The sequence below is a fragment of the Opisthorchis viverrini genome (assembly GCF_000715545.1).
Source record: "Opisthorchis viverrini unplaced genomic scaffold opera_v5_333, whole genome shotgun sequence".
Taxonomy (NCBI): domain Eukaryota; kingdom Metazoa; phylum Platyhelminthes; class Trematoda; order Opisthorchiida; family Opisthorchiidae; genus Opisthorchis; species Opisthorchis viverrini.
Window position 1 is genome coordinate 32,482 of NW_008751992.1, and position 27,136 is coordinate 59,617.

Here is a 27,136-nt window from a genome sequence, read left to right on the forward strand (position 1 = left end):
AACTTTGGGAAAATATCTACTTAGGCGCCGATATCCGTCTCCGTTTCGAAAATTTTCATAAAGGCATGGGGTTGACAGTCATTTTCACAAGTTAGCTGTCACACAACTTGTGCTGACGACTGCCATATACGCTAATTCGACATACATGCTCTCGTTCATATAGGAGAGGCATGCTTGTTCGAGAAGTTTCTCCAGCCTGACTTTTGCTTTGGAATCCCGCTGACAGACTGCCTGTGTTCAACTGTTCCGGAATGAGAATTCCACAATTTCTTATTATTTTGTTCGAAAAAATAAGTGAAGGATGAGATTAAACAAGCATCAACAACGGACCACAGCATCTACAAATAGGGTGCTTTCAACTCCTTCAGACTAACAGTTTCTTGAAGCTTCGCAGTACTGCATGAATGTTCCACTGCGACCTGATTGTTCCGAAGCTTGACTAGCCATGTTTCTCCTGTTACCACTCTAAATGGGATTTAATTATGCAGGCATTGGTCCCAGGCGCCTTCCAAGTCTGTACTGCTTATTTGGCATCGGTCAGACAGCAGATGACGCTTACTGATCGGCAGACTAAACAGTGTAGTCTCTCGTGGGCCGCACTTGAGGGTTTCATGTGCATCCATTGGATGTATCGATAACCAACCGTCTGAATAGATTGAGACCTGAAAGATAAGCACAGTGAACGCGTATGATTGCATGCGCGGTAATTATAAAGGTCTTTGGTCACCTTAATTCGACACGGGGACACCATTTTGATCCTGAGTCATTTTGAAAACCGTATCAGTACATATTGCAGTTTCTATCACGACATCTTTTAACTGATGCCAAGACACGCCTTTCTGATATGGAGTCACGTTAACGTTGAGAAAGTACAGGAACTGCCGAGTCACCGAACTCTCCTTCAGACCACTTCTCTGAAAAAGCCTCCTTGTCTATCTTCTGCTACGGTGTTGACTAATGCTCTCACTGAAGAACGTTCCATTCCTGAGTCAGTTTGGCTGGGTGTTCTGCTCACCGCTGCATGTGGACGCCCAGGGCTGTGACTAAAACATCTGGCTCATGTGCATACAGTTGGGCCTTCTGTGACATAATCTCCACATAATCATTAAATTCGCATGTGCCCATGGAATCCTCATACCAAAATAATAAATAATCGTTCAGCTGTAACACAGTTTTACTGTCTAGTTGCCATGCTACCTGAGGGAAACACGAAAGCTGTGATACTGCCTGAGTGCCCAAGCCCAGACAAGAGAGGTCGTGATGCCGAGGTTAGTTCGTCGCNACCGAGGTTGAGTTTGAACCTCGGACCTTCCATTTAGAAAAACCGCTCTTGAACACTGAGTTTTCCCCGAGGTAATTATTACTAAGACCTTTAAAAACATTCCCTAGCGAACTGCTTTTCGGTACAAACAGCGATTTTCATTTCGTAGGAGACATCTGCGAAAATCCCATTGTCATGTAAAGGAATCTTCTTAAAAAGTAGTTGGTCCTTCTTCTCTCTGTATAGTGTTTGAAGCAACTGATGCGGCCTTCGAAGCATCAGAATCTGCAAATTCTTGTGTTTCCTGACATACGATAACGTTGTTTCTGGAGTGGCGATGCACTATATATCACTAGGGTTATTCGTCAGTGAATTCTTATAATTTTGATGAGGCTCGTATTGCGCGGCTAAGTGGTTTGACCTCTACTGAGTCTCCTTTGCTTGCATTTCGGCAGAATACACAGTTGTTCGTCATTCCACTGCGTCACAAACTTTCCACACGATTATTGGGAACCAACAGTGGCAACAAAGGAGGTCTCTGTCTTCTGGTAATGGTGAGCATGAGTAACGTTAATTAGGAGAAACGGGGGTTCTCTGCAAACTATTTACACCACCAAATGTGGTCTGAACAATGAAATCAGGCGAAGTTAACTCAGTCACACAGAAGTGGAAAGTACCACAGGAAGCTAAACGATGGTTTTCATCCACAAGTCGGAAATGATATGCCATTAAACTGTGGTTTAGCGAAATACCTTCTTTTGCAAACTAATTGGTTTTTCTTTGGTTTTTCGAGAGACCCACCTGGGACCCAGCTGAATCTCCCGTTTGTGATGATTCCAGGGCAACTGAATGTGCTGCACCAGGCCGCCTCATGTTCCAGTCGCTACGATTTTCAGTAGTGCATTATACATATACATGTATCACGATATCCCTATTATCACAGCGACTGAAACATGAGACGGCCTGGTGCAGCACATTCAGTTGTCTGAAATCACATTCTGTCCAGCATGCAGTATGTGAAACATTCTGGTTAGGGGGCGACTATTTACCTTTCTTGCCAGATTTCCTAATGAAATCCTTGAGGCCAACTTCAGACAGCAAAGTAGTCTGGCTGCTTTCAACACTTGCAAAACGCTACTGACTCTTGGTTCAGTAGTGAAGGATGAGTGGCGCTATATCCTGTCTAACTGCGAGTTCACCACACTACTGATCGGCCGGAGGGTTAGGTGTTCAAACTACCGGCCTGAAGGTCGGGGATGCGAAACTTACTTGCGTATGCACACTGATGATGATTCCCATAAAGATGAAACAGCTGTACAATGCCTCTCGGTCGCTCGGATGAGGATTTACAACCCTCCTCACACTACCAGCAATGCAGGCCATTTGAGAAACAGGTTGTATAATTCACGTTTGACTCTTCCAAGAGAAGAACCGCGTCAGAAGAGTTACAGTTGATTCTAAATCAGTAAGAGTTGTTTAACTGTTTGCACACCGACCACTTTGTCCAAAGTTGATAATGCCGCCCTGCACTGAGTTCTAGCGCGGGCCCTGAAGATTTCCAACTCTCATACTACCAGCAATGCAAACCATTTGAGAAACAGGTTGTATAATTCACGTTTTGACTCTTCCAAAAGAAGAAGAATTACAGTCGATTCTAAATCAGCAAGAATTGTTTAACTGTTTGCACACCGACCACTGTCCAAAATTGATAGTGCCGCCCTGCACTGAGTTCTAGAGCGGACGGTATTCAAACACAATCCATACCGAGCCCTACTTCTACCGGTTGGGTTTTGGTCCAGCGTTCTCTCGTGTAGAAAGAAAATACAGATTAAGGGGAATCGTTCTTTCATGTGATAGTTTCCTTTAATAGGGGATTTCTCTAAAACAGAATCACTGCACATGGGGTAAAAAGATTTTGAGCCATGGCCAGGTCGACCGGTAAAGAGGAGCTGCTCAAATTTTGATTAGGGTAAATAGTGCCTTGCTTAATACGAAAACATGACTTGGAGATCTTCATATTCTTAAGGTTACGAATGTCTGTTTGTGTATCAATTCTAGGGTAGAGTTTAGCAGTGCTAGTGCCATTGTGTTCAGGGGATCTTCCTTGCGGCTTCGAACCAGATCAGACTTAAATCTGATCATTCAAAATCCGCATATATGAAGTTCTTGCGTGGGCCAAAAGTAAAGAGGAGCCTACTTCGTACTTTGTAGTATGACCTGGTTAAATGCACACTAATCTCTGCAAGTAAATCAGTGAGAAATGCGCTGGTAATTCCCTAAACTCACCGATGAAGAACGTTCCCTGAATATGATTTTCTCAACAAAATATACAAGTACTCTTACGGGTCGCATCTTATCTTTGAATCCCCAAATTTATGCTCAGTTCTTCGCGAGTATTTTTCACATTCAACCCACACCTTTTCACATAAACTGAACGCTTTGTGAAGGGATTCACTGCCACAGACTGAATGTTCTTCAGGGCACCTCAAATTCGCATCGACTCATCGCTTGTTTACTTTCGAGACGACTTCAGTTTGAGCGGTGCAGAGGGATAAGCGATGATATCTTACCAAGACTTGCATGACGTCTTTGCATCATTGGTTATACGTATACTATTTTCCTCCATTGTTTGCTCATTTCTGTACCGTCAACAGATCGACCGAGCAAGCCACGTGGCCCTCTACTGCTGACTAGTCTGTCAGCAAATAAATGCACTCTGGAATGGGACCCGCCAGATGATGATGGCGGGAAGCCTATCAAGCACTATGTAGTAGAGAAGATGGACACAGAAGACGGTACATGGAAACTGGTGAAAAATGCCAAAACACCAAAATGTGATGTTGCCTTGGAGGAGGGAAAGAAGTATAAATTCCGTGTTCGGGCCGTGAACGATGAAGGAGAAAGTGACAATCTGGAAACCGAAAAAGAAACCTTGGCCAGAGACATCTGCGATCCTCCGGACGCGCCAACCGGACTAACGGTGAGTATCATACGAAATGTTGCTGCTAGCTTGCCAGATTGTTGCCCCCGGACACATTCTGGGGAGCAATGTTTGTAGCCAGATAAACCCATTTTACGCCGTTTGTCATTAATCAAAACTGCGAGAGGATACAACTGCTGAGATGTTACGACACCTTTTAGTTTCACCAGTCGTCCAAACCGAACATACTTACTGTTTGGAACATGGTAACAAGAATGACAAATACATGGAGGCAGTTTAACTGGGAAGGGCTAGTCCGAGTTCAGTGCCATAGTAGGCAGATGTATTGAGCCGATACCAACCGTGCACGCGAGATAGTCCGTCTCAGTCTAATCAATATTGCCTCGCTGACTGCTTGTGTGTGAGCGGTTCGAGTGTGGAACGGAAAAGTTAATGATTCTCTGGAGACGACGGAATGATTTGAGGTCACTATGTGTTTTGCAGTCGATTGTGTTACATTACGGGTTGTAGGCTGACAACTAGACAACCCTTCTTCCAAGCGCGTATAAGTTATTCTGATGTGCTCATGCATACTTTGAGAGCAAAGGCAATATGTTCACCGCAAGTGCAGGTGAATTGGTAAGTGGCATGGGCTGCAGAGTGCCCTGGCTTTTGAGGTTGACTGATCAGAGCCAAGATGGGCTGGTTTACTCTCGGTTACATGGCTGGACAAGCAATGTCAAGAAGGGCTATTAGCCCCCGCCTAATGTCAACATATATGTTGTCGGGTTAGTGTGGTATCCGAACAATGTTTTCATACAGTGATGCATGGAAATATGGGGAGCTAAGGTGCACTTGTTGCTTGTTGATGATAAATTACGCTAGTTGTAGTGCCTCCAGTGTATTTAATCTACTAACGGCACGCTGCAGGATAGGCAATTAATACTGGTGTTTATTCTCGACTTGAAGTTTGTACCGACCTAGGAACACTTTTCAGTCTCATCTACCAGCCACTTCAAGTTCAGCCGACTGAATGTGTTCAGCTGTCCAGTAAAAGTTTCATCTTTGCTGAGTCTCACCAGATGGATGAAGCAGGATTTTTAATGTGACACTATTGACCACTTTGGCTTTGAAAACTTTCCTAGGATCCAGCACATATATCCATTTGGGTAAGTGCCCACTGACAATGGCACCTCATATGGCCCTATGAATGATACATTTGGAGATTTTATATACATATATATGTATATTCGATGGACTGGGTTTCTATGCGCCCCGCAACTGCTGGTCTTCTTAATTATCCATCCCATTATTGTTCCACTTCTGGAGTGCAGCTTGAAGATTGGGACAAGGATTGGGCAGAACTTAGGTGGATACCACCACGTCGTGACAATGGCGCACCTGTGACAAAGTATATTGTTGAAGCCAAGACAAAATCGAAGAACAAATGGGAAACCTTGAAAGAAGTGCAACCTACAACAGCCAAAGTACCCCTGACGGAGAACGAGGAGTATGAGTTCCGCGTGGTCGCCGTAAACAAGGCTGGCAAATCAGAGCCTAGTGGGACCACAAAACCGATGATTGCGAAACCCAGACTATGTAAGTTTTCCTAGAACTATACACTGCTAGTAGAAAAAGTCGTCCAATCTATTCCCTCTTAAATATCCCTTCTTTTTTGTTGGTATTTCTCACCAGCACTCTGGTTTAAAGTGAGGCAGGACTCTCTCCTGCCGGCTGATCACTGATGCATACTATTTCACCAACGACTGCCTCATATTGCAATCTCAAACTAATCATTTAATCAAGGTCTAGTTAAGCTGTCCAGCCAGTCACTTAATTATGTGGCATATGCTCTTCAATTTCCTCTCTTCCTCTTTGAACTTAAATCGCAGTAAAACCCTTCATAATCAAGACCAATATAAAACCGATCAAAGTAAAGGTTGGCGAATCGGTTACGCTGGACCTGACTTATCGTGGTGAACCAGATCCAGAGGCTACCTGGTCAATCGAATCAAAGGTGAGTGCCTGTGACTATGCCCACTCTCGGTGAATGGGTGATATTTTGGTCCACCTCTTGTGAATAGCACTCACTCGATGTTTATGAGTAAAGCTGATGTTGATTTTGTATTCTAACTGCTTGAGGCTTTGGTGGAGGTTTTTGACGCTTCCCATGCTAATGTCTACACATGTGTCGATGTCCGCCATTTCAAGGAGCTTTTAGATAACACGACCATCTACTTCTCTTCGATCAAGGTCCTTGAGACAACGGAAAATATCAAACTTGAGTTCAAAGAACGTTCAGCTCATCTCAAAATCGTCTCGGCTCAAAGAAAAGACACCGCACTGTACACACTTCGAGTCTTTAATTGTGTCGGTGAGGATCAAGCAAGCATTGAAGTTGTAGCACTTGGCAAACCATCAAAACCGATCGGTCCCCTAGAAGTTACTGATGTGACAAAGAACTCAGCTACACTATCTTGGAAACCACCCGAAGATGATGGTGGTACACCTATAACGTAAGTATGATCCCCAGGCTTTGACGTAATTATGTCTTTCAGTCTGATAATTTCGCAGTTTCTCTCGAGGCAGTGTGACAAGAGCGTGCATCACATGGGTCCCTTCTGATTGCCGCCTGTCCTGAGAGTGGATACAGTATGTTTTGCCCAGTGAAGATAGTGGATTCCCAAAGGATGTGGTGCCTTTTCAGAGGATTCATTTCAACATTTGACATGTGGTAAATAATAAGATTTAAAATCATTTCGGAAGACATTTTCAAAGGGCATTTACTGAAGAATAAAACAAAGTAGGAAATTTTGTTGTTTGTCTGAAGTTATCGATCGACAGTTAAAAGCAGTTGCGAGTGCAGTACTGGGTTATGCTGATTCACGGCTAAATTTCTTTGTTTATCAAACAGCCTGCGTGCAAGCTGCCAAGCTTTCAATGTTTATCTTATGGTACACAAATAGCGAACAACATTCAGTGTTTTCGTGTGCACTCCCAAAAACTGTGATCAAAAAGAGTAAACTGCAGTGTACATAGGTGTACCTAAATGTGGTCAGCATTCACATCGTTATCGAGATGAGATACGTGCGACGAAAAAATATACCTTCTATTTTGGTGAGCACAGGCCAGTGATTGGCCAAAACTGAATAGGCAATAGAGGTTTTCACCTTGTCAGTGAAGCCATTGTATGTTGAAAGGCCGAGAAGCAATGTACAGATATTTCATCTTCATTAAGGATCATCACCAGTGCGCACCTCACAAAACTCAGAGTTTCGAACTCGCAACCTTCCGGCCAGTGGCTAAACACTTAGCCGTTTGGCTACGAGTGGTTGATTAGCAGTGTGATCAGCTCTCACTTAGACAGAACATCTCGTCACTCATTTCTCAATACGGACATCATATCACATGGTCAAGTACTGACTGACTCCTAGAGTGGCGCCTTCGCAGAAGGAAGCTTCACATGTTCAGTAAGATAATCCTTCTGAGCTGCTTATTGATTCTATCAGGAAGGTCAGCTTCCTGAAAGCAACCACCGAATGCCCGAAATCTACCGAGACCCTCAGGTCCGCTAAGTGTTAACCAGATAGACAACGCCTCCTCAATATGCAGCGCGTCACAGCCTTGTATCAAACCCAGACAGCGCGAGTTAGCGTTGATCAAGGTCAGACAACGCCCCCGCGATATGCAGCACGTCGCAGCCAGACCGTGTGCGTCAGCATTGGACTAAGTTCAGACAGTGTCCTTCCAATAAAAAGCTTGAGGCCGTTGTACTTTTCGCACTTGCACGCACTCGCGCTCTCACACCCACTTTGTTGGAATATAGCTATTGCGTTCCCTTCCGCGAGTCTTTTTCTCTCCGACACTAGGCACTGGAGCGGGTCAGCAGCAGATATAACAAATTCATAGCGATATGGGAAGATAGACAGACAAAATCACTATTATTTTATTAAGTTGTTATGTATATGTGAGCCAGGAGAGCAGATATCGAAATAATCACTTTTGCTCATGCCATTTTGGTCCTGCTGAGACGTTGGGGTTTGTCCAGGTAATTGGGACTATGATGTTTATCTTTAATGGCTAGTTATGCAACAGTCTCTTCAATGACTTTAGGAGCTGAATTTCTGGTGGGCTACTCACGAGTACTAAGTACCATCGAAATGTGTAGCTCTAGATCTGTTGTACAAAATAAATATTACTTGCTTCCATTCTTTCACTGTCCTGTAAATCCTACACAACAAAATATATTTGACTGGTAGAAAACGCCGTTCAATTGTATTGGGGTTTATTTCATTATTTAGGCCACTGAGCCATGGTGATCAAATTTATACCAAAATACAAGAGTCTATGGGCATCAAACCATAGAGGGACTCGTGCCGATGCTGTGTTAGCTTGAAAATTCCTATGTACTACAGGTTTAGGAGCTAAAGAATTTATCCTGTTTGGAACGGTCAGGTCAAATAGGACCGAAGACAGTTTTGACTGTCGGGACTTTCGACCACTCAGTGATGTCCAATGTATTTTTAAGATCAGACCGAACGTTGCCGACTTCGCATTTAGTTCTGTCCTGGGTAGCGTCCTGGCTTTCCATTCTGTAGATGGCTTAGCAACCGTGAGCTCAATGAGTGAGTGGTTTCATTTCCAACTTGACTAGTGTGTTGATTCAGAATAGACTACTTCACGAAACGCTCAACGCACTTGTACGGTATCCTTCACACTAGACTTCCATGGAGAGTGGAACCAAACAGGACTAGTGGGCAAAGTGCGTTTTCAGACACGTTAATTAAAAACTGCTGCAAGTCAACAGGAATCCGTCTGTTTTTCGTCTTGCAGCCAGTTTGAAACTCACTTGAAACTCACTTGTTTTTTGTAGGTCTTACCATGTATTTCTCCATCCCTATATTTAGTCATTATGTGGTGGAAAAAATGAATCCAAACAGACGACGCTGGGAGCCAGTCGCTGAAGTTTCCAAAGGTACGTCGGTTGTGGCACAAAAACTGGAGGAGGGCCAACCATACCATTTCCGCGTGATGGCTGTTTCCAGCCAAGGCACGAGTGAACCACTAGAAACAGAGGCAGAAACGATTGCCAAAAATCCATACGGTATGTCTTTATCAGTCAACGATTTGTGCCTATTTATATTTATTGCATAATGTGACGGAAAGTCTTGTGGTTGGCACGCGAAACACCGCCATCGCAAAAATAACGAATCTCTCTGGATAAAACGGAATGCTTTTGTCATACAGACGCCTGTGTTGTAAACCACCTTGTCTTGGGCTTTTGTGGACCTTTACACCTCGTGACCGGATTCCTTGTTCTAAAGATGCATTCTCCAGGGTGTGTGAGAAAAAACGATTTGACCTATTTTGGTCCTTGAAGTAGACTTTCGGAGGCTATCAAACATTAGCGAATACCCCTGAAAACATTGCGATTATGATCCTGTTGGGTGCCGGCTTTTTTCCACTTCCAGCTCCACTCGTGATTTAAATCCATTCGCCCAGCAGTCTTATTTTTTGGTTATACTTCGTTTAACTATATAGCACCACACCTCGATGATGGCGCTTCTGTTCTCAACTATGCTTCCTAGTAGGATGAAATTTACGTGTAATTTTACATCTCTACATCCCCTCCGATTTTCACACTTCTCTTGTGTCATAAAAGCTCTGTTACAAACTATGAGTCTACTAGAATCCACCGTTCTGTTGCACGTAGCTTTTCTGCATTTTACTTAAACTTATATTCATGACAGGATTATTACTGTTACTACCGTTGTGAGCCATTTAATACACCCTGACAAAAGTTCTTCTATGAACAAGTCAAGAACACTTTTGCTAACTTGAATTCTGTTACAAAAGTCATCGAGTGCACAAGTTTGTAAGAGACACGGAACGCGTCAAACAGAGTGGAAATAAGTTTTCTTCTGGACGATTCCACATTCAGTACAGCTTTTTACATCAAACTGAGGACCACGTCGTTCGGAGGGAACCGGTTTAACCGGCGAGGCCTGAAAAACACTAATAAGCCCTGCAAACTGACGATTGTATCCGAAATGGCACGGGTTAGAGGAAATTGCAGTAGATTCGCCATCAAGTCTCATTGAATAACACTTGTAACACGATAACGCTCCGTTTCGTTCATAGGATTCGAAACAATCAAGAGGTCGATCCACCGTCCAACCGGTCGTAGGTAGCGGTAAACAAACCCACTTCACTTACGGATTCGGTAGACAGACCTAGTCATCTATTTTTTTCAATTCTTTTCAGAAAAACCCGGACCTCCAGAAAAGCCGGAAATTGTGGATCACGACCGAAACCGAATAGATATCAAATGGGAACCGCCAGAGGATGATGGGGGTGCTCCGGTTACAGGGTATCATGTTGAAAGAAAGGAGCCTAAAGGCCAACGCTGGTTGCGACTGACCAAAGCACCACAGTCTGAGCGAGAATTCACTGACGATGGGGTGCGCGAAGGCAAAGAATATCAATATAGAGTCATTGCTGTAAATGCAGCTGGCCCCGGAGATCCCAGTCCTCCAAGTGAAAATGTTGTGGCAAAACCAAGTCGAGGTAAGAAAACTAGGCGCTTTCTTGTGGGCTAAAACCCCATGATTTTCTTCTGATTTGAATCCGTTAAAACTATCTATGTGACGAATTTCCACCGGATCACGCTAGCTTTCGTTGGGATAACTGATTGTAGTCGTGTCATGAGCCTCGAAACTATGTTTTTAGGTAATCAAGTCAGTGGCTTAACTTTCACTTGGCCTGACCTTGCTTTAGGACATTCACTTGTCTCTGTCATTCTGATTTATGGGTTTGACTAAAATCAAGCGGTAATATCCATATCGCGTTGTACCTGGTTCCATATTCCTAATTCTGTCTGTTTGTGTACCAACAGAGGCTCCCAAATTATCCCTCAAAGAACTTCCATTGGGACTGAATCAGGAAATTCGGCTCCGAGCAGGAGAGCCGTTGCATATGCCAGTGCCAATCACCGGAGCTCCAAAACCGACGGTCACATGGACCAAAGATGACTCACCGCTACCCAGCAATGCACAGGTGGATGATACAGAAGAGCGGACCTGTGTGGACATTCCACGAACTGTACGAGGTGATTCCGGTCTTTACAAACTGAAGTTGGCCAACGATTACGGTCAAGATGAGGCTATTATTAAGGTTGTTGTTATGGGTAAGTCGCTAAGTGATGCAGTTGGTTGTGCAACTTCAGTTGAAGCAATGTGATTGTTGCCACTATCTATGGGATTCCCATATTAACCAGTTGCATTTCTGCGCAAAGAAAGACGTCAAACAAATGTGGCTCACCAATCGGCGTTTCATATTCACTTTCAGACAAACCAAGTCCACCGCAAGACGTTGACGCGATTGATGTCTACGAAGACAGATGTAAAGTTGTTTGGAAGCCACCGAAGGATGATGGAGGCTGTCCAATCACGGGTGAGTACGACTATTCGCAGATGTTTTACAGCTATCCGATGAATAGCATGACTCAGGCTGATGTGCTCCGATGCATTCCGAGGCGATATCATGCCAATTCCGAAAGCCTCGTGGTGTGTACAGGATTTTCTAACAATTTTATTCAATGCCACTGTACGAAGCAGCCTGTTGTGCTCACTTTAAAAATCCCATTTGTTTTCGCAGACTACCAGGTAGAACGATGCGACGCCACCATTGGTACCTGGGAACGAGTATCCGGTTCGGTATCGGATAACTCGATTCTGGTTCGCAATTTGGTCAAGGGTAAACAGTACAGGTTCCGCGTGGCTGCCATCAACCAAATGGGCATGAGCGACTATGCAGAAACCAAGACTCCGATTCTGGCAAAGAACCCTTATGGTATGTGAATTTTGGTGTGTTGAACACAAAGCTAAGTACTACTCCGAATGTACTACTCAAATGTACATGATTTTCCAAAAGTTATGTTGGCTACACACTATGCGCTACTGAATGTGCTCCCACAGTTGTGATATTGCTATGCAGTATCTAAGATGTAGAACGATGCAGCTTCTGCTAAATCTCATATGCCTTCCTCGGTTTAGATCCGCCCGGTGCACCAGAGAATCTAAAGATTGATGAATTTGACCGGCATTCTGTCACTTTGAACTGGAAACCACCCAAGGACGATGGTGGAAATCCAATCAAAGGTGAGTGGATCTGATTGGCTTTATAACTGGTGTTCGAGGAGGAGATATTGAGATCTGACTTAATAAGTAATGTCAATTGAAAAAGGCAGCTAGTACTTGCCCTCAAAAATCTTTGGATCTTGGCATCATCAGTCGAGAAGTTTTGCCGTTTGAAGTAATGAACAGATTCGCATCTGTTTTGCTGTAACTGACAGAAACTGGTGATAAGTTGTGCCTACCTACTTCTTCTTTCCTGAAGGATATCTGGTTGAACGTCGTATTCCTGGTGGAGAATGGCGTAAAGCCACTCCGAATATCGTTCAGGGAACAACCGCAAAGATCACCAATGTTGATGAGGGTCAAACCTACGAATTTCGCGTCAGTGCAGTGAATGACGCCGGTCCTGGAGAACCTTCCAAAGCAACCGCTCCGCACACAGTCAAGGATCCCACATGTGAGTATTCGGTGTTCATTAGTCTGTCAGCCAAATTAAGCCAAGAGGACAAGTGTGTAAGTACTTTGCTCATTTGTCTGCGACACAGAGACCGTTCAGCTGTATCATCCTTTCGATGTCTAGCTACCGTGCCACCAGACGGAAGTATGGGAGCTGGGATAGTGCCAGGTTGCCCAAGTCTAGGCAGAAGAAGTCGAGATGTAGAGGTAGGCTTCGAACCATTTAACTCATTTAACTGAAAGCAGGAGATGACCACAATTCCGAATAAGAATAGCGGGTTACATGTTTTGTGCCGACCAGGAACTGTAGGCTCTAATATGTGTGTGGTTATCCTGAATTCGCCATGACTTTTCTGTAATTTTTCTCAGATCCTCCTGGATCCCCGGAAAACCTTAACGTTGACAGAGTCACGAAGAACGGGGCAAAACTGTCTTGGAATAAACCGCGACGGGATGGTGGTGCACCCGTTACCGGATATGTAGTAGAAAAGAAGAACGAGAACGATGAATGGGTCCCAGTCCTTAACACGGCGGACACCTGCGCATTTGTGCCAATGAAAGAAGGAGAGACCGGACAATTCCGTGTTCGGGCTGTCAACGAGGAGGGACCTGGTGAACCAACAAAGCCAACTGCTGTTCTGAGTGCACAAGATACCCCAGAAGCTCCAAGGATATGTACCCCAGAAGAGGGAGTAGGCGGTCCTGGTTCCGGTGTTGGTGGGCTGAAAGATGTTACGTTAAAGGTATATCTCACAAGAAGTTGGCACTTTTCCAGTCCATTCGACTAGGGATATCTTATGAAACTTCAACGCAATGAAAGATGTTACGTTAAAGGTATATCTCACAAGAAGTTGGCACTTTTCCAGTCCATTCGACTAGGAATATCTTATGAAACTTCAACGCAACCTTGGGATATTGTGTGTCATCAGTTTTTCTGGACAATTTTCTTTTTGGTTAAACTAGGTGTAGCTGGATTGCTAGCTTACCAAAATTAACTTCCCCGAAATGATGAGACTATGTATGCCTTCGAACTTTAGGCCGGACAAGAACTCTGTCTAGCTGCCGCGTGGTTTGGTCATCCTAAACCAACAGCTGTTTGGACAGCTGGAGGTAAAACCGTCAAGCCGGACGGGTCTCGAACGAAAATTTTGGACAGACCACCCCCGCCACCTGCCAAGCCAGGACCGGGAGGAGTTTTGGAACAACCGGCAGGCGGTACAGCAGTCCTTGAGGTTCAAAAGGTGCGGCGTGCGGACACCGGAGATTACGAACTGACGCTAATGAACGATTTAGGACAAGTAAAAACATCATGCCATGTGGAAGTCCTTGGTAAGTTTAACCGTCTGATTACCACGGTTACTTTGCGCAGTGACTCTTTTCACTTTAGTAATAGCATAGGAAAGGTGAACAAATTGGACCATTGCCAGATATAAAAATTCCATTTCCAAGAGAAAAAAGGCAGCAATGTTTATCCGTTGGACGTAGTGTTGTCTGTCTGGACCGTCTACACTTCCTACTTATTCGAAGTAAGGATCTGTAAGGCCATGCGGACTTAGTAACCAATGGAGATTAACTTAACGCTACTCTGTCATGGATGCAATAATAGCAGTGCACGCTGCCAGTATTCATGGAAGAACAGTGATACAGCGCTGCCATAAACAAGTTCTTTTTTCAGTTGTTCCAAGAATGTCTCATACGTAGCGGTTTCCTTGATGGTCCCCCAAATGCTACTCCCCTGTGTCCTAAGTCCCCTTTATCTATGCTTCGAAGAAAGCATTTCCAGTGTGGAATCCTGGTACCTTTGAAAAGAATAATATTTCAGAGAGGAACACTATGAATGTATGACTTGATCTGAATGCGTAAAACCTAGGAAAAGCTTTTATACCACCGTGAATATTGCCTTATCTTATTCCCTTATCTACCTTAGATCTTGCTGTAACATCTAGGAAATTTCCCAACCTATCATACCGTCCCCCGAATGAACATAACTATTGATTATGCGAGATATGATCGATGGATCAGTGGCATTTGATCCCAGCTACTTGTCTTTTTTCATTGCCGGACAGGAAAAACTGCCCGGCTGATAACCTTGTTATTTGCGCTGTCAGCGGGACACTTGTGTATTTTGAGAGGGTGCATACGTGCTGTTGTTGCTGTAGCAACCAGTTTTGTGGAATGGATATGCCGCGCGCGCAAGCATGCACACACATTTCCCTCATCATCTCGACCACATTCCACAGGATAGCAGAGTAATTGGTACAAACATTGATCTGTTTTCGACGCACGGTGCACACCGCCCTGACGAGGGGACTGTAGAGCGCCTGTGAAAAAAAGGCCGGTTGATAGCATGTAAAAAGTGGAGCAGTCCTGATTGCGGTAGTGTTTGTAAGTCTAAATCGGGTTGCTATTGAGCGAGGTACACCACCTTATACACGTCAAAAATACAGTTTCATCTGGATATGGAAACATTAATTGTGTTTAGTCGATCCGAATCAGTGACAAGGACTGGTCTGTAATCACCAGTACGGTACTGAATGTCTATTTAAGGCTTATATTAATTATATGGTTGATTGGCTTTCATAAAGGAATTCACTCACAAGGTTACTGAAAACTCTTCAGCACCCCATAACCGGTTTTGCCCTTCTTGGGACTCATCAGTTAGGCGCAGTCCCCGAGTTTTCGTCTCTCTTGTTTATGATTGTTATGCACATGAGTGCATTTGTCGAAATCAGTCCAATTTGGGTTCAAGTAAAACACAAGGTTGATGGAAACTCGGGGGGCTGTGCTTACCTGATTAGTCCCAAGAAGAGCGAAGCAGGTCGTGAGCTGTCGAACAGTTTTCAGCAATTTTATGGGTAGTTTTTTTTTATAAAAATGCACTGTACCGACTGAAACATCAGGCGGCCTCTTTGTTGGACATTTAGCTGAAGAATTTCATAAACGAGAGATTCAGTTGAGTCTCACGCGAAGGCCAATCTGGTATGCAAACACGTGTATATGTTGAATTCCAGTTACTGTTTTGCCTTAAAGAATGTCGCTTACTGATTACTTCTTGAAATTATAGGTGCAATAAAAACTACATTAGGTAGTTAGACTAACTTCCCTCCATCATATGTTCTAAGAAAATTGATGTTATAAGATAATCTCTTACTTCTGATGTGCACCAACATTTCTCAGTCCTTCATTTTGAAGATTCATATATCTTTTGCGCAGCATTCCCACGCGGCTTTTTGAGGCTTTCGCTTTTTTAGCCAGAAGCCGACAGTCCTACACCTTGCAAGATCTGAGACAGGAAGTTCGAGCGGATCTACACACCTCAAAGCGCATTCACGGTGTCTGTTGGCCCTTTGTGCAGGAAGAATGGGGTGTTTCGCTGTGTTGCTATCATCAAACACGCTCAATTCCGAAAACATCAGCTGCCGTCCCACTCTTCTGTTTCCATTTTAACCTTCGGAGCAAAAAATTTTCGCTTCAGTCTTAGCAATAAACCAGGCGGTGGCGCAGATAAAATGCCAACATAGTTTAGCATGCGACCACAAATCATCATAAATGACATGAGAGGTATTAACTACTCTCGGACACTTATACGATGATGGGGTGGGCTTGACGGATGTGATGCTGAAATCGTTGCAAAACTGTCAGATATTTCCTGTTGCTAATGCTCTGGGAAATTACACAGGCCCAAATCAATCAAAATCTAAGAATAAACTGTTTTTTGTTCTGAAGTCTGACCCGTGAAAGCAAACGGTTTATGCGTTGTCCAGTGTTTGACCTTCAGAACCTTTGTGCTGCACTAGATACAGTAGATAAATTACACGAACAACAGTGAAAAATTTGACGTTTCTAGTTGTATTTTTGTCTCTTATATAGTTGACATCATCTCATCCACATATTATGGTCTAGTGACATCTTTCACCAAGGTAGCTCCCTGATATCACAAGTATCCCCAAGAATCTTTCACTATGAACTGTCCACCATCTGTAACTTTTCCTTTTTGACTTCAATAGATGTACCAGGACCTCCGGAAGGTCCACTTGAAGCCGAAGATGTGAATGCAGATGAAATGACCTTGAGATGGAAACCACCTTTGGACGACGGAGGCCAACCAGTCACAAACTACATTTTAGAGAAACGTCTCAAGGGGAGCGACAGGTTCGTGAAAATTCGCTAGTTGTTTCCGGTTCAGTATTAAAATCCAAAACTTAAGGTCATAAGCTTGTTAACTTTCGTCAAACCCACTCAAGTCTTCCAGTTATTTTGGCTACTAACTTGCCAAAATTAGTTACACTTGACTGTAATAGACAGTTTAGCTACCACTTGTGCCCTGGGTTTTATATCAATATTTATATATCATAGGATTAATAAAACTCGGTCTCTGCGAGGTTTTCTTCCTAGTCACAACCGTTTTCTTACCAGTCAATGTTTAGCAGGAAATAGATGCAGTATGCTCACCACTCAAGAGCCTGTCAAGTCTATTGATGACATATTGGGAATCTACTCAAACGTCACAAGCATGTCCATTTACGTGGATGATCGTGTGTTAATTCTAGCCCTCTTTCGAGGTACTTGGATTATACTGTAAAAGTGCAATTTGATGGTTGCGTATGTAAACAGATAATGCATCTTCATAAAATATCCGGAAATTAACAAGAGCTGTGTGTTCAAACGAATCACATCGCTCAAGTGTGAACACGTTCGCCTGTTCAGATGCGTCCAACGTGCGTTGGTGGTTACACGCGTAGTGGTTACACGCTCGTCTCGCATGTCAGATGTCAAGGGGTTCAGATCCCGGCACGGCCATTGGATATGATGAGCTCTAATAAGAGCGAAACTGGAGTCCAGTGCTTCCCTTTGGTATGGACTCACCGGAATAATTACGCCAGAACAGGAATACGCCCGTTCATACGGGAGTGGTGTGACAATGAACAAAAATATCTATCCCGCAAAACCTCAAAATTGCAGTCAAACGAATTGGTTGTGAATTCTGGCCTGACCAGCTGTTATCGGACAATCTGATGGCTGGCGAGTAGTCGAACAGTTTTATCTGGATAGTTGTTGATCCCCGATGTGTTACTAATGATTATTCAATGGAAGTCCGACTAATGTAGTCCTTTACAAACGAAAGAACGACCTGACGAAACCTGCGTCTCTGTTAGACTGCAAACAATTTCAGTTCATGTCTGACTGCGCATTGGTTGTTGAACTTTTGTTAACTGGATCCCATATGTCTTCAAGACAGGAACATGACAGCTAGCATGGCGTTAACCGGTTTGGTTGACCGCAATCCGGAGAGGTTTTTCATCACTGTTTATTTCTTATTTTGTAGATCGGACTGCATTCTGTTCCGCAAATTCTGAACTTTATGAAACAATAGGGCCAAATTAAACACCGAGAAGCGTATTTGAAAGGTGCTTTTTACTGTTCTGGAATTCACAACGCCATTTATATCGCGCTAGCAACAAACCTAGCCAGGTATTACTGAAACAGGTGCAGGGGATCACAGTGCTTTCTGTTTTTATTCCAGGACTCTGGCTTATCTACAGTGCTCCAATACCTAATAATTGGACTTTGTCTCCCAAAACAATAACATTAGAGGAATCGCTAAGAATATGCACAGCCCCCACAAAAATGCGGAAAAACTAACACTAACAACTAATCCGGTCTGTCAATCTCCTACAGTTGAACAAATTGTTGGTCTAATGAGGAAACCGGAAAAGGTACGCACACCTGTGCGGATGCTGCTGTCACTGATTGGGCCGATCGTGAATACTGATGGTGTGGAGAGGTTTCGGAAACCAGTGGTTAACATCTGTTCCCAAAAGTTTTCTTATTTTGATCTTTTAGCCTTCATCCGATGCTGTTTACATGAGTCTAAGTTTAGGTTTCTGCCCTAAGTACGACATTGCCATACTCTGTCAAAGCTAACGGGACCTTTGCTGAAGAACGTTAAGCTCTGTGACAATGGTTAATTTCCCTACGGAAAGTGCTCATCCTAGCAATATTCGTTTCTGGACAACGCTAGTAAAATATTTTCACTGGTCCCTGGGACCTAACAATTTTTCTTATAATCATGAATTCGGGGGTGCAACATTTACACAGGTTAGTCGAAAAATATCACAAATTAAAGATTCAGCTGGGATTTAGTCGAGTTTCTTGGAACCGCCAACTCAATTTGCATGTGAACACAGTTTCCTCCAACTTGATTTTCATGCATAAGATAGGGGTGATAGGAACCCGGGGACTACGCCTTCCTGATGAGCCTCAAGTAAGGTGAAAACCGCTAGCGAGCTGTTGAAGTGTCTTCGATAAAATTACAAATGGAATTGTGCCAAGAAAAGTCTATATATAATTCATTCCAACATATTGACCAGTATTGGAAAACTTTGGAGTTATGCGTGATCACACACTGGTGATATGCAGCACAACGTCCATGCCTGTGTTGCAAGTATATCAGTTTTCTGTTCCTTCGTTCAACTGTAGATTCAGATCATGTCTAATCGGGGTGAGACCACTCGATTTTACTTCATATAACAGACTAATTGTCATAAACGGGGGATTAAACTGAATCTCCCTCTAACACCAAAATGATTTGCACTTGAGGTTATTTATAGCACAAAGAACTTCCACACGAACGCTCGGAAGAGGTGCAGACAACGGCAGGTTACGGGGAAATAGTGTGGCACATCTCTCTAAAGGAATAACTTGGGTTTTTCACCCCAAATTTTTGGGAAACCAACCAGTTCAGAACTTTGCAAAACCCTCCTTTTCTGTTGCAGTTGGCAAAAAGTGAGCAACTTTCTCAACACAACAACAGCGACTGTTCGAAATCTGGAGGTGGGCAATGAATACGAATTCAGAGTCATGGCAGAAAACGCAATGGGTATGGGTGAGCCACTAGTGACTACCAAACCAATAAAGGCCAAGCATCCGTATGGTAAGTGACAATGGTCAGACTACTTTGGCTGATGGAAGAAACGAGTGGATAGAACCTTTAAGTACTATGTACTGGAAGTTTATTTTGACTGACATCGGTCTTCTGGTGTAACTCTAAGTGAATCCGATTCGACAGATAGTGCATGTGTTGTCGTATGTTTTGTTTGACATGATCGATGAGCAGTTGCTCCACACAATGGGGGCATGTACGTGTAAAGTTCACTTTTATACTCAGTTTTGATGTTGCCGAGTTCAATGCTTTTCATTGCAACCGTGTTGCATTACAGACCCACCATCGGGAATGTCAAAACCAACTGTTGAAGACACAACGGATGATTCAGTATCACTGTCTTGGGAACCACCACGTAAGGGTCCCACAACTGGCTATGTTGTTGAGAAACGACCAAAAGGATCTAGAGAATGGACTAAGTAAGTTTGTCATTGGCGAACCATCAACAAATCAAATTGCACAACTAAGAATTTGAGGTATTCCAACTACTCGAGATTGATAAATACTTACCACCGGAATTCACCCCACATGCGGTGCGGAGAATTGCCACACCACTGTGATGCAATACTCCATTTCAAAATTTTGGGCACGTGATCCACAGAGCATTCTCGCTTCTCACAGTGTGCATTTCTATCCATCCGTTTTCTGCCATAAGCTCCGATGGTTCTTCGGACCACACCGACCAAATGGGAAAAACCTGGAAAGCTGTTACAAAATCAAGTGTGAAAATGTCCGGCAGCGGTCACCATAGAAAATAGGCAGCTAAGCAGTTCCAGCTATTTCAGATTTTCGCATATAAAACCAAGCGTCTATCAACTTGTTCAGTTCTACAAACGCAAAAGTATCTGCTGTTTTGCTATCCTGGTTGCGACTGAGAAAAAACCTGTTGTTGGCTATCTTAAAGGAAACTACTCACAAGGTTGCTGAAAACTGTTCGACAGCCCACGACCGGTTACGCCTTTCTTGGGGCTCATCAAGTAGGCGCAGTCCCCGAGTTTCCGTCAACCTTATGATCTACTTGCAGAATATCATAGACGAGGGAAACCAAATTGATTTGCAAATGAGTATATTTCTCGAAAACTGCCCAATTTGGGTTCAAGTAGATCATTAGGTTGACGGAAACTCGGGGACTGCGCCTACCTGATGAGCCCCAAGAAGGACGAAACCGGTCGTGGGCTGTCGAAGAGTTTTCAGTAGCCTTGTGAGTAGTTTCCTTTATGAAAATATACTGCGATATCTCGAATATCATGCCAACTGAATCATGAGGCGGCCTGTGTACAGCACATTCAGTTGTAGAATATCATAAACGAGGGATTCAGTTGAGTCTCTCGTGAAAACCAAATTGATTTGCAAATGACTGTTGTTGGCTTTTTCCGCAATCGACTTACAAGCTGCATACGAAGAATACCTCACTAACGAAAAGCTGAACTGGGAACACATTAAATCAACAGGTGAGATTAGTTCAAACAGTTGTTAGGATGGGAGGGGGTATGGTAATGCCAATAGCCACGTTGTGGTCCTCATCTCAGTGATTGGTCCTCTTGCTGCCATACACACGAATACAGTTAAGCTACACAGTGAGAAGGCATCTAACAACCCGGTTTGGGACGGCCGATTCAGCAGGCATGCAACCCGTCTCATGGTTAGCGGTGACGTAAAATACACAGCCGACTAGCAGCTGTGATCCCCATCCAACTTCAACTATATACCACTGATTGTGCATTTTTGGTGAATATCACATGATCGGTCATTTTTTGCTCGTTTTTACTTCGTTCCATAGGCTTCGTCACTGCTCATTCACAGTCCGCTAGTTGTACGTCGGCCAAGACACCGAGACCGAACTGAACGCTTGTCTGTCCCTTTTGTTGTTAGAAAAAACTGACAGCCTCATTCGGGTAGTTGCTTTCATCTAAAACACGCACTTGACATCTGTTTCATTGAAGAATCTTGACAGGAGTGGACTGCAGTTATTCGTTCTCTTCCACTCCAGGTTGAGTAAAAATAAAGACATACTTCCTTTCGAAAAAGTTTGGTGACAATCGGTAGATTTATTGCTGGACAACGTTTCGCTTTTAACACAAAAGCTCTGTCAGGCCAAGTGACTAGGTTCCGAGGTTGGTCGAGATTTAAGACGGAAGGAGAACCAATCAGTTACGTCAAGCTAAATCTCTATTGGGTGTCGGCCGAGGGATTTTAGTGTTAGAGTGGTCGAACAAGTGTTGGGTCGGTGTGGAAACCTATGTGTTTGGGTCCAGCCTAGGTTCTAGTTCTTCTGGTTCGGTTCATTTGATGGTCCCTCTTGAACATCGTTTGAACCTTCTGTCCGTCTGTGTGGATGAGCTAGTGCTAAGATCCTACGTGGATTGACAACCACACCGTCACGTGTCAACTCGGCTTATCTAAGACCGCTTTCCATACGCTCGCCAGTTCTATTCTATTCACACTGTGATGCATAGCAATTTCCACCGCCTCGGCTATCAGCCACTGTGATGTGAATCGCAGTCCCAGTCTTAAAATTTCCACATTCTCCAGATCTATTCTATGTCCCATGTCTAAGGCTCCGCTCGGTTAGAATCGAATGTAAATAAAATAGACAATCTGTATCGGTCGTGCCAATTGTTTCAAGTTTTTCGATCTAACCCCCACCCTGCAGAGCCAATACGTCCAACGTGGTTGGTACAAGCTACACAGTGAAGGGATTACCAAAAGGCAAGGAATTCGAATTTCGGGTGGTGCCATACAATCTGGCTGGGTTAGGTGAACCCAGTGAACCAACGGATGTTACAAAAGTTCAATACCCAACAAGTAAGTCAAGGTTTCTGTGTAACTGCTGCGTCCAGACGCTACTTGGGGAATATATCGGTAGAGAACTATTCACAAATAGTACGTCGAGTTGATGATTACCTCATTTTGACTCACTAAAATACAGCTATAACCAATGAAAGGGATAAAGTTTAACAAGGTGACTGCTTTTTGGTCGATCACATCGACTGTTTTGTGATTAGTGAAGGTAGCACCGGCCCCTCTGGTTATAAGTGCGAGTGTCATCATGTGGCAGTTTTGACTTCAAGTCCGTTGTACGTGAACAATCATATTGTCCCTCCGTGTACACAAAAAGAAATGTAGCGTTTGAGATACGGATGAACACTGGGGTGGAGTGCCCTCTTCTAGAGAGAACACTTCCACAAGCTGTCAGTGCATGCTGTAGTTTGCTGTACCTAACACAAAATACTTAACACTTTAGGTACCTAACACAAAATACCTAACACTTTAGGTACCTAACACCTTATGAACAACAAATAAGTGATTGAGAAAAATCTGATTCCTAAGTAGAATAGCTTTTCTTTTTTTACATGAAGAGCTTATAGTGGCACCACAGGATCACATCAGTCTTGGTTTCACTGAGAAACTTGTATCCACATTAACCTTTGTCCCCGTCGCTACTGACGGGAGTTAGTCCACACCGAAACGGAGACTGGAATCCTTTTACGGCGCCAACTTTGGACTGCCCATGAAAATCCAGTCATCCAACAATGTGACTAAAATCTGTTCAGCTTTCCTTGTGAACAGCAGCTTTCAACGTTCTAAATGACGAAGAATAGATCCTGACAGCATCTGTAGGTGTCTATCAAAACCGCTGCAAAGCTGTATGCACTTTTACGTTAACTGACCCCTTCTCATCGTTTGCAACAGAGCTATGATTGATTGATTAGGCACTGAATAATTCCACTTCAAAAATTTTCTATTAGTGCTGTGTGTAATTAGGCTTCTAATGAGACAGTACCAACTCCCCTTCTTCCCTCTGTCCTACCTTCGTTTCGCATCGCACGCCACATTCAAGCACAACAGTAAAACCCGCAGAAGAGTAATGTATATATTTTGTTCCTCACCTCCTCAATTATTGCACACCACTCCATACCCAAACTAAATACTGCGTTTGTGTCAGTCAGAAACACTTGTATCATCAGGCGCCAAAACACACGTTCGTAGTATCTCGATCTGTTATCGCACACTGTGTTGTCCTTTTAACCTATCTTATAGGCGATTGTATGGCTGACTAAATGTGGGAGGTTGCGAACTGGTTGCCAAAATCAACCTAAAAAGTGCATAGCACAGAAATCTGTATTCACTGGTGCTAAATGCCAGTCGACACAATAGGAAAACATGCAGGTACTTCTCGTCTATGTTCTGTTCGCGTAGACAGTTTGGACAGCAACTGATACAAAGAAAAGTTGTACGGTTGGAAAGCTAACGACAAAAGTGAGCAGTGCAGTTCAAACTCAAACAAGCCAGAAGGGTATGGTAGACAATTTGTAAATTGGTTACTGGTTCCAAAACTTTATCTACCTGGTTCGAATCCCTATGTCGAATATTCCTCCATTAGAGTTGTACCTTGACGTCGGATTCTGGAGCTCTCATCGTCTGTCTATCCTACGAAACGAATTTTGTAACGGGTATAGTGCCGTTGGATGTCTGACAGGCAAATTTCCAGAGAAAGAATACGGATCAAAACGACCACGTGATGCGTAGTTCAACAGGTCAGCTGACCCCGACACCGCATCCATCCTGTACAGAGAAGAAAACAACCAGCAGCCTTTTGACATGACCTATATGTGAATGAATAAACACATGGAAGCGAACCACCTGTCGAAGAACTAGTGGAGTATAAAACTGCCACAATTATTGGTTTTACACTGGTAGTGTAGGCCTAAGCAAAATCCACCGGAACTCCACTGACAGTCTTATCCTGCTTGTAGCTCACCAGCTGGATATAGTTCCTTAATATTGGCTAAAGTTAACTATAAAATAGTATTTTATGCTGCTTTCGGTTGAAGGGGAAATCTAAGGGCAAGAATCGTTCTTATCTTGTTTGAATCTCAATATGGTCGTAGTAGACGGGGGAGCTCTTTGTCAGAAACTATATCTTGTTGTATTCAGACGTTGAGCTATGCAAGTCACCAGTCGACGCTATCACCCTATCGGGTATCACGGCGTGAATCACGTGGACATTCAAGAGAATGGGTTTGGCCTAGAGTAGGCTCGGACTGGGGAACACTCGTTCATCAAAAGGTCAATTCTTCCATGAATAAGTCGAGTGACTTACCCTGAACATCGATAGAAGACTAGACTAACGGGCAACAACGACTACATTTGAGATACACATAAATACTGGGTGAAAAAGTGTCACTATGAGATGTCACAAAACTGATCCCAACCTTGAACATGCAATAAAGTAGATATTTCACAGATGGCATACTTAATAAACGTCCTCGTGAATTTATATCAAAGTTATTTCACAGCCAGTGAAGAGTGTCTTGTTTGATTTCTTTTGTTCATTTCAAGCACCACCGAAAATTGGCCGTGACGCTCCTAGAGAAATAAACGCTCGCGTCGATGAGCCATTCAGTATTCGAATCCCGTATACGGGAAGCCCACCAGAGAAGGTTCAGCTGATCAAGGTATGTTTTCTAGAAATTTAGTGTTAACGGTTGTTTTTCCATACTTCATACGTATGGTTAATCACTTAACAAGAGCCACTCGTATGCATAAATAGGGATAGCCCTTTTCCTTGATACCTTTCAGAGAGATCACTTTCGCACTCTTCTTTTCGTTAGATTGTGATCTGCAGTTCAGTAGGATACGTAACTTCCGCACCTCAAGTGACTAACAAGCGTAGTGTAAAATGGTTCCATACACAACAGGAACATGTACTTAATCTATGCCGTTAAAACCCGTCACAGAGGCTATTGTGGACAGAAGTAACCCTCTGTAAGACAGCAACAGCCCCCTTGAAGTGCACCAATTCCCACGCACCTGTTTTCACCATCCTATGAAGCGAACACTGGGTTTGGTGATACTGGCTGCTGCCTCATCTTAGACTGAGGCTTGCATGTATAAAAAGCTGACTCGACTGATGTGTCATCTCCGGCCTCATGAGTAACTGAACGATGGTCTCTGAATAGGTGCCGCGTTTCGTATGTAAGCCCTTTTCTAATTGCAAAATGTCAGAACAGCATGCAGCTTAACTGTTCAAATGCGTTTGTTTTGGATAACAATTACAACACTTGCATAAATTATCGGCCGGCCCAGACGATTACCTGGAGCTATGCAAATGCGCTTTTAGCAGCGAGATCAAGCCTGTCTGATAATGTCTGAGCATTAGCTGAGAGACAAAATCAAGGTTATCTTACCTCATCCTCACCTATGAGATAACTGTAAGTTTGTTGTTTTAGTTTTACGCACCAGACCTTGCGGTTGATCAAGGTCGGATTTGCGGAAACAGCTGTGAATTAACTAACATTACAGGCGTTGGCATTCGAAGCCTAGCCTCGCCGCGCGCTGCCAACATTCAGTTTCACAAAACCCCACATACCCATAATAATCTGCGACTATTTACGCGCTCGTCCAAATATCAACTCGGTTTTTTCCTATACCACCCAACCCCTATAGGCTGGTATTCCGGTACCACTGGAAGGCGGCCGATTCAAAGTTGAAGTGACTCCAGACGAAGTTATCATAACCGACATGAAAGCACAAAAGGACGATGCTGGTCCTTATCAAGTGGAGTTGGAAAACGAAAAGGGCCGAGACAGTGTTCCGGTAAGTTATTTTGTTGTTTTACGCACCAGACCTTGCGGTTGATCAAGGTCGGATTTGCGGAAACAGCTGTGAATTAACTAACATTACAGGCGTTGGCATTCGAAGCCTAGCCTCGCCGCGCGCTGCCAACATTCAGTTTCACAAAACCCCACATACCCATAATAATCTGCGACTATTTACGCGCTCGTCCAAATATCAACTCGGTTTTTTCCTATACCACCCAACCCCTATAGGCTGGTATTCCGGTACCACTGGAAGGCGGCCGATTCAAAGTTGAAGTGACTCCAGACGAAGTTATCATAACCGACATGAAAGCACAAAAGGACGATGCTGGTCCTTATCAAGTGGAGTTGGAAAACGAAAAGGGCCGAGACAGTGTTCCGGTAACGGTCAAGGTATTTGGCCCACCGGAGGCACCCAAAGGTCCTTTGGATATCAGTAATATCAAGGCCGAATCGTGCACTCTTTCGTGGAACCCACCAACAGTGAGTTTGTGTCAACATAACGGACGGTCACATTGAACTGTTCGCTGATTGACTAGATCTTTTTCGTCGCTTTGAACTAGGTGTCAACGCATGAGTATTCCGGTGAATACCTAAGGCTAAACAACTGGTAGCCACTGGACTCACGCGCTCGTCAGCCAAAACTCCCCTTTCAGTTCTTTTATCCCCACAATTTACCCCACCCATCCTGGTCATAACGGTGCTTGCTTCATCATTAGTTGTCCCAACAATGGTTCCTGTATCGACATATTAATCTTTCCTTCCTAGAGACATTGCTGATAAACTCGAGCAGATGCAGTACAGGTTGAAAAACTTCAC

General features: G+C 43.7%; 1 protein-coding gene across 1 annotated transcript in view; it reads left to right on the forward strand.

Moving 5' to 3' along the window:
* T265_15051 (hypothetical protein) overlaps nucleotides 1-27,136 on the forward strand; it is a gene marked incomplete at both ends in the record, with an annotated part of 181,555 nt that overhangs the window by 26,140 nt on the left and 128,279 nt on the right. The window contains 19 exons of the mRNA XM_009176385.1: nucleotides 3,916-4,241; nucleotides 5,516-5,780; nucleotides 6,074-6,198; nucleotides 6,393-6,697; nucleotides 9,089-9,285; nucleotides 10,446-10,748; nucleotides 11,077-11,367; nucleotides 11,529-12,032; nucleotides 12,236-12,340; nucleotides 12,579-12,773; nucleotides 13,142-13,515; nucleotides 13,810-14,101; nucleotides 16,780-16,924; nucleotides 19,549-19,706; nucleotides 19,993-20,134; nucleotides 22,369-22,520; nucleotides 25,059-25,174; nucleotides 26,166-26,315; nucleotides 26,549-26,800. Coding sequence (XP_009174649.1) covers nucleotides 3,916-4,241; nucleotides 5,516-5,780; nucleotides 6,074-6,198; nucleotides 6,393-6,697; nucleotides 9,089-9,285; nucleotides 10,446-10,748; nucleotides 11,077-11,367; nucleotides 11,529-12,032; nucleotides 12,236-12,340; nucleotides 12,579-12,773; nucleotides 13,142-13,515; nucleotides 13,810-14,101; nucleotides 16,780-16,924; nucleotides 19,549-19,706; nucleotides 19,993-20,134; nucleotides 22,369-22,520; nucleotides 25,059-25,174; nucleotides 26,166-26,315; nucleotides 26,549-26,800 — 4,397 coding nt within the window. The remainder of the gene's footprint in view (nucleotides 1-3,915; nucleotides 4,242-5,515; nucleotides 5,781-6,073; nucleotides 6,199-6,392; nucleotides 6,698-9,088; nucleotides 9,286-10,445; nucleotides 10,749-11,076; nucleotides 11,368-11,528; nucleotides 12,033-12,235; nucleotides 12,341-12,578; nucleotides 12,774-13,141; nucleotides 13,516-13,809; nucleotides 14,102-16,779; nucleotides 16,925-19,548; nucleotides 19,707-19,992; nucleotides 20,135-22,368; nucleotides 22,521-25,058; nucleotides 25,175-26,165; nucleotides 26,316-26,548; nucleotides 26,801-27,136) is intronic.